Here is a 7,449-nt window from a genome sequence, read left to right on the forward strand (position 1 = left end):
GGGAGGTGGGCTAAAACCTACTATAGAACAAAGAATGCTTTAAAACTCGTTTAAATGGCATTAAGAGTTGAATAAAAAAAAAAAAAGCAGTCACTATTATCTAGTACTACAGAACTGAGTTGCTTATATATATATATATATATATATATATATATATATATATATATATATATATATATATATATATATATATATTATGTTTTGCTGCTTTAAATGACCATACAATAGGAAGACACAACTGATGAATTTGCAGCTTCCTATTGGCCCAAGATTTGGGATCCATTTTGTTTCCCCTGGTAACTTCACCGGTAAATATCTCAGGAACCAGTGGTCGCAAAGCTGAAATACTGTAAGTTGATTTTGATTAATGGGAATCCCAGATAAAAACATAAGAATAAATGCATGGGAAACTGCTCCTTTGAGCAATTTAAATTCAGTGGTAACATTAAGGTAATTGGTGCAACATTTATTAAACAGTTAGATGTCTTGCTCATTTCACTTTTTTGGGAAATAAACATGTAAGACATATCTACTTCTTAAAATGATGTGTAAAGATGAAAAGGGTTTTTATTTCACCATATTTTACAATTACCTTACAAATAATGTTAACCACAATGCTGCTGATGTAGATCCTTGTCCAAGGTTTAAAATCTCAATCAGCAAAAAGCCTATTCATTTCAAAGAATCAGCCACATGGACACTAGACAGAGGTCGTGGGTAGACCCACAAAAAGAGTGACAAGTTTAATTTGATGTTCCTACAGCATAAAGCTGTTATGTGCTGTATTTACGACTTTTTAACTTTTTAATTTTTTAATTTTTTTATAACTCAAAGCTTACTTAAAATGTTTATATGACGTTGGGGTGAGCAGAACAAATCATACAGATTCCTTCCAATAGCATTACATTGCACAAATTAACCTTGTAACGTTCATACTTAAAGCTGCAGACCAAGCAATATCCTACGTGTGTTTATTTTATTTTTTAATAAATCAATTCTGTACTATGAGGGGATACTTGTAGCATTTTTTTTAAACAACAACTCTGAATGACATGTTTTATGTATTATAATGTAGCAAGCATATTTTGTTTCTATAGCAACCATTTACAAAGTCACATCCCCTTCCTCTTCTGAAACAGGCTCTGGCACACCCCTTTTTGAGCCCTGCCCTCTCTCTAGCAGTGCACCAATTGTACCTAGACTGCCTGGTCACATGATCTTCCCCACAGAACTTTGCATCTTTAGTCCTCTTCGGGTGCACTGACGGCCATTTAGTGAACCCCCGATCGATCACAGGAGACCGGATCAATCGGCAACTTAGCTAATTACGTATCATTGTGTGGATTGTATTGATGCACATATTAAAGGGATTATTATTATTTTTAAACGGCAGCTTTGACTTTAACCGCAATCCTTAGTCTGCAATACACTGACATGCCTGACCCAGGGACGGCTGGGATGTTTGAGGGGCTCGGTGCAGGGACGTGTGCGGGGCCTCGGCTCTTACAGTCTCCGGTATCGTCTCCCCCAGAATCATCTCACGGCATCTCCTCCAGCAGGGCCTCCGTCATTATGGCTCTGTGATGTCAGATGGCGTTGCTAGAACAACGAGACTTCACGTGACATCGCGGAGCCAAGTGGTGTCATCTTATTAAATATTTTACACTTCTGACTCCAGGTGCACTTAACCGCCCTGATTTTCTCTATTACTCCTACTGTAGCTTCAAGTCTCCCAATACAGTATACAACTTAGATCAGTGCTTTTTTTAACCTTTTTTTGGTTAAGGAACCCAATAATTATATTGTGAAATTCTGCGGTACCCCAACTCTCTCTAATAGCGCATCTGAGATCAGATGCATTGTAAGGAACCCCGACTCTCTCTAATAGTGCGTCTGAGATCAGATGCATTGTAAGAAACCCCAACCCTCTCTAATAGCGCGTCTGAGATTAGATGCGTTGTAAGGAACCCCAACCCCAACCCTCTCTAATAGCGCGTCTGAGATCAGATGCATTGTAAGAAACCCCAACCCTCTCTAATAGCGTCTGAGATCAGATGCATTGTAAATTATTCTGTATTTGATACCATTTTCAAATGACCTGGATCCCTTTATGCTCGGGGACTTAATAATGTTCTTGTATAGCGCTGCTTGTTTTACGTAGCGCTTTACAGAGACATTTTGCAGGCACGGGTCCCTGCCCCGTGGAGCTTACAATCTATGTTTTTGGTGCCTGATGCACAGGGAGATACCATATCTACCATAGCTTGGCTTCACAACAGGGTGGACATGGTTTAATCCTATTTCTCAATTACACCTATTGCTATTTAAATCAGTAGACTAAATTTTGTACTAAGTTTACTTTGTAATTATTACAAGGTGTATTGTTCAATCTCGCTTTGGCTCCCTGATGGTATTACCATCTTCACTGAAGTACGCATCTATCTCCTATCTCAGTATATATTATTATTATTCAATCTGAGTGGAATAAGGAGTCTATGCGTATATCTTTTACTAATGATATTTTTTATTTACTGTTATACACACAATCGGTAATATATGTTTTAAGTAAAAAATGATTAAAAGTTATATTTTAAAATTGCAAGTGGTGTTGATTTAAGTGAATTTCTTTCAGAGCACACGGTCTAGTGTGCTTACCACTTTACTGATTCACTTTCAGTTCACAGTTGCACCCACTCATTATGATTTTCATTGATTACTCCACATATTATTATGGATTCTAGTTGATCACTTCCTATCCCCAATCCTTTTTGTGCTATATATTTAACCCGCCTTTTCTTATAATTATAAGCTGTACATGTAGTTCCTTGTTAATTCAGACTTGGAGGTGGAGACTTGTGCATGTTTGTCTTCGTGCTCCTGTATGTACAGTAGGGGTCGCTGTGACTTACTTCCAGTACCAAAGATGGCTGCCGAGTGCCTCAATCTCATCTGCCCACAACCACACTGAACAACAAAGCAGCGCGTATTACCTGCGTATTAACCACGTGACGCACCCCTCGACAGTTAGGTGACGCCAATTCGCGACGTCTAGTTGCGCAGGCGCACTGAGCGTTTAGGTACCCACGAGCTTGCGACCGCGCCTCCCAGCTCACATCTGATTGGGTATTTGGAGAGCACGTGGTCGCAGACAGGTGCTGCTTGCTTCTCGGTTGGTAGGTAAAAAGCACGTTTCCACTTCCTGAACGCTAGATGCAGGACGGATTCTGCGCATGCGTAGTCAGCAGTAGTTGTACACAGCACCAGAAAGAAGCACAGAAGAGGTAATAACTCTGCACAGGTAAATGCCATAGCAAGTATTCCTGTATTAACTAGCAGAGGACATAGCAGGTAGATTATACATGCATTTGTGCTATGAACAAGTTTATGAGATAGCTACAAGTGGTTGTTTTTTCTAATTGTCTCTAACAGCAGAGATGTTACATATATGCATTGAGAGGATAATGGCTTATTATTATTACAATTACAATATAAACCAACCTTTTTACACAGTGATATCCTCATGTGATGTAAGCATATTGCACAAAGTGACAAAACAAAAAAAATGAACTCCTATTTAAATATTGGATATTTTGTGCTTGATCTTTAACCACATTTTGCAAGTGCAATTTGTTTTCTAAACTGTGCATTTCCAGATTGAACTATTGATAAGAAATAAAGATCACGGTTGATGCTCTCTACATCTTAACACATCACTGTGAGGCTTGATTGGTAGGTCTGAGTTTGCTATAGAGTTAAATATAATACCCTTTCTTTTGCGTTAAATGGATATATTGGTGAAAAGCATTGTTTCCTGGATTAAACCAGTGCATTAGCCAAAAGGATACGTTGTAACATCGATATCGGACTGACCTAAGAATTTTGTTTTAGATCCGCAGCTAAATTGCTGAAGGATGGAAGTCGAAGAAAAGCATTGGGTTGAAGATTTATTTACCCCACATTTTAGTACAGATGATTTCTTCCATCAGACTTTTGAGCCGGATCAACTGATATCAGAAAAACTGGCCAAGGAGAGAGCCAAAAGAGTGGAAAAAATTTACCATGCTGCACTTGGTAAAGCTCAAGAATCGCAAAAACTTAAAAGAAAGGAGTTTTTGTCTAAATTGATTGTTCGAGATTATAAATCGGAGCAAACCGCTGAACAGAAAAGGTGCATCACTGACCAGCATGGGACATGTGCCTCTTGTATGAGAGTAAATGTGGTTCTTCCAGGTACTGCTGATCGCGGTGAGCATTGTATATGGACTGGAGATGAACTATCTGCCTTACGACATGAAATGACTAAGAAGCAGTCTGAAGGGGCTCGTCTGAAACTTCAGCTTAATGTAGGTAAGATTGAGATATCTGAGCTGAAAGCCGCACACAAGACCACTGAAAAAGAACTTGAAGCTGTAAAAGAAGCGCTTACAATTTCCAGAAGGGAGAGCGATTGTAAAAGTGTCCTGTTAAAACAGATGGAAAAAGACAGGTCAAAACAAGACGCAGAACTTCAGGCCTTTAAAAAAGATCTTCACGGAAAATGTGTGATGTTGTGCAGTCTTAATAAGGAAGTGATGAAGGCTCGACAACAAATTCAGGAGTTGGAGTTGAACAATAGGGACCTGGAGCAGGAATTAAAGACTTTAAAACAACAACAGGAGCTTAAAAGTGCAGCTTCCATAGAAAAGGCAAAACTGAAATATCGTTTAGAAATCAACAAGTTGCTTAGGGAAATGGAGACTATCAAAGAAGAAATGAATAATGGGAAAATCCAGCATGGCCGGGACCTTGTAGCGTTGGAGTTACTTAGGAAACATTTTTCTTCCATATCGACGACAACTTCTAACTTTGTGCAGCTGAATATTCTGCCAAACTGCATAAAAAAGACACCCTAATGAATTCTTCCCTGGTATTTAATAATCATAAAACTAGATGCAACTTTGTTAGTGGTAGAAGTGTACATTCTGTGTGCTGGATGTTTAGGCTGCAGTCTCCTTTCCATAAACAAAATGATCAGCACGTTTTAGTTTTGCCTAACAAATCACAAGTTACTGCAACTTTTGAAATGACAGGGCCATTTTTTTTTAATGATTTGTGTATGATGACTTAACTGCTTTTGTGAAGAAAGCAGAATGCATTGTATATTATGTCAGATTTGTCAAGGTCCTTTTTGGAGTATTGTGTGCCAAAAAAGTGGTTAAAAAAAATCTTGAACTATGAAACATTTTTAAAAAATGCTCAAAGTTGTATCTTTTAAATACAATTTCTTGTTATTTGAGTGCTAGGTTGTGACTATACATGGAAACACACCACACTAAGTGAAGTGACGTCGCGGGGTGTGAAATCATAAAGGATGGATTCTGAATTATTTGGTTCAGAAGAATGTTTCATATGCACGCCTTCATTTAGCCCGTCGAGTACACAGGAGAAAAGTAAGTTAGAAGTGATACGTTTAAACCAGGGGTGGCAAACGCCAGTCCTCAATGGCTACCAACGGGTCAGGTTTTTAGGATATCCCTGCTTCAGCACGGTAACTCAATCAGTGGCTGTTATTATGAATGAAGCAGGTATATCGTGCAAACCTGACCTGTTGGTAGCTCTTGAGGATTGGAGTTGGTCATCCCTGGTTTAATGGATAAAGCGTGCATACTTTCAGGACCACTTCTGTTTCTCCTTTTTTTTTTTTTTTGGTAAACATTCTTCAAGGTAAAAAAAATTAAATATTGCTCATGCAAGCTTGTACTCTTTAACTGTGAATTGGCCATTAAAGGTGTCCCATCTGCTTTAGGCTAAGACCCCGGTAACTTAGCTGCAACGCGCGCCCGCGAGATTGGCGGCGCGTGCAGCCGATTACCTGGTCTGCAGGAAGAGAGACCGGGGGGGGGGGGGGAGTGACGGGGGCGCGGCCATGACGTTACCCGGCAGGTTCGCCCTCATTGGCTGAACCGCCGGGGGGTGTGCCGTATCGCTCGACGCGAGTCCTGCTCTCAATTCTATTGAGAGCAGGAGCAGCTCTCGCATCAGTGCAGCAGCCCCCCCTCGCAGCGGGCCCGGCGCCATTGAGGGGAGGGCTCTCGTGCGTGCATCGTCCGCCACAGCGGACGCTGTAGTAGGCAGCGGGGTCACGCCCTAAGATCTATCTACATCAGAACAAAACTATATTAGCAAATTACTGTGTGTATTTAAAACTATGATGGCAATATATTCAATTAGGTAAATGTAAAAATGGGTAATGTTAGTCTTGGCACATGTCTGTTAACAGGGTAACCTGTTGGGTTTTACTGCCCTTACATGTCTCCCATCCTAATATTTGTCAGGCCTGTGAGTAAATCGTATTACTTTTATCGTTGGAGTAGAGGAGAAATGACCAATACCTCCCCATCCCCGTTTTTCCATTATAAATAAAAGCAAAGAAATGTTACCAATTCCTTCATTGGTGTGATTAAAATCATTAGACCCTTGACCCTTGACACCAATGATTATTTACAGAGTATTTTAGCATGGCAGATTCAGTGAGATGTATATCGTGTTTTTCATTAGTGCACTCTGGCCGCAGTGAGACTGCATTACATCTGTGTTGTTTGTATCAATGTGTTCTTACTCTTTGAACTCCAGTACTTTCTCATTAGGTTGCCATATTATTTAGCACTAACCCTTATATCTGTGGTGCTCAAGTCTTCCCCCCCCCCCCCCCCCACCCAACCTACAAACAGGTGAGGTTTTCAGGATATCTCAGCTTCAGCACAGGCCTATGATCCACCTATGCTGAAGCAAGGATATCCTGAAAACCAGCCCTGTTGGGGTGCGGGGGGGAGAGGAGGATGGGTGCTTGAGGACTGGATTTGAGCAACCCTGACTTGGGTCTCCAGTAATTTGAGTCATTAGAAAGTATCATCTATACCAGGGGTGCGCAAAATGGAGGAGGGGGGGGACACTTCACCTGCCTTTCGCGGGGTCATGTGACATGCATCGCCATAGCAACACACGGTAAATGACGCGACGGGGGTCACGTGACCCCGTGTGTCATTTGATGCTGGGTAATGGGGTGGGGCGCAAGCATAGGAGCTGGCAGGCAGGAGGGGCGTAGCACAGACAGTTTGCGCCCCCCTGATAGAGATATACATATACACACCCCTCTCTTCCCCCCCCATCAATGTTATCAGGGCTATAGTAACCTTTTGCGTTGCCAGGGCTGCCTACCATTGCAGACCCCTCTGGCAGTGAAAGTGTTAAGATTAAGCAGGCTGATAGTTAAGGTAAGCTTTTTTTTCTTCTTGATTTAAAAAAATTAAATACCCCCCCCCCCCTTGCATTTCTGTGGAAGAGGAGATCACACTGATTCCCCCATGAAACCTCCTAAATTAGAGTTTCTTTAGGGTGTCCTTTTCTATTCGTGTCTCAAAGGCCACATTGCAAACCCCTCCTATTACTATTATCTGTTCATTGTTATTA

General features: G+C 41.0%; 1 protein-coding gene across 3 annotated transcripts; it reads left to right on the top strand.

Annotated features, from left to right (window-relative positions):
* The first annotated feature begins 3,073 nt into the window (after window positions 1–3,073).
* Window positions 3,074–6,697, top strand: CCDC160 (coiled-coil domain containing 160). Of its 3 annotated transcripts, none has more exons than XM_075573176.1 (2): window positions 3,074–3,173; window positions 3,889–6,697. In XM_075573176.1, the coding sequence occupies exon 2, from the start codon at window positions 3,912–3,914 to the stop codon at window positions 4,890–4,892; it is 981 nt and encodes a 326-aa protein (XP_075429291.1). In that variant the 5' UTR covers window positions 3,074–3,173; window positions 3,889–3,911; the 3' UTR covers window positions 4,893–6,697. The 3 variants fall into 3 exon arrangements, with proteins under 3 accessions (XP_075429291.1, XP_075429290.1, XP_075429293.1); XM_075573175.1 differs by lacking the exon at window positions 3,074–3,173 and adding an exon at window positions 3,181–3,298; XM_075573178.1 differs by lacking the exon at window positions 3,074–3,173 and adding an exon at window positions 3,193–3,281.
* Window positions 6,698–7,449: the final 752 nt, after the last annotated feature.

Source organism: Ascaphus truei, chromosome 16 (assembly GCF_040206685.1).
Source record: "Ascaphus truei isolate aAscTru1 chromosome 16, aAscTru1.hap1, whole genome shotgun sequence".
NCBI classification, from domain to species: Eukaryota; Metazoa; Chordata; class Amphibia; order Anura; family Ascaphidae; genus Ascaphus; species Ascaphus truei.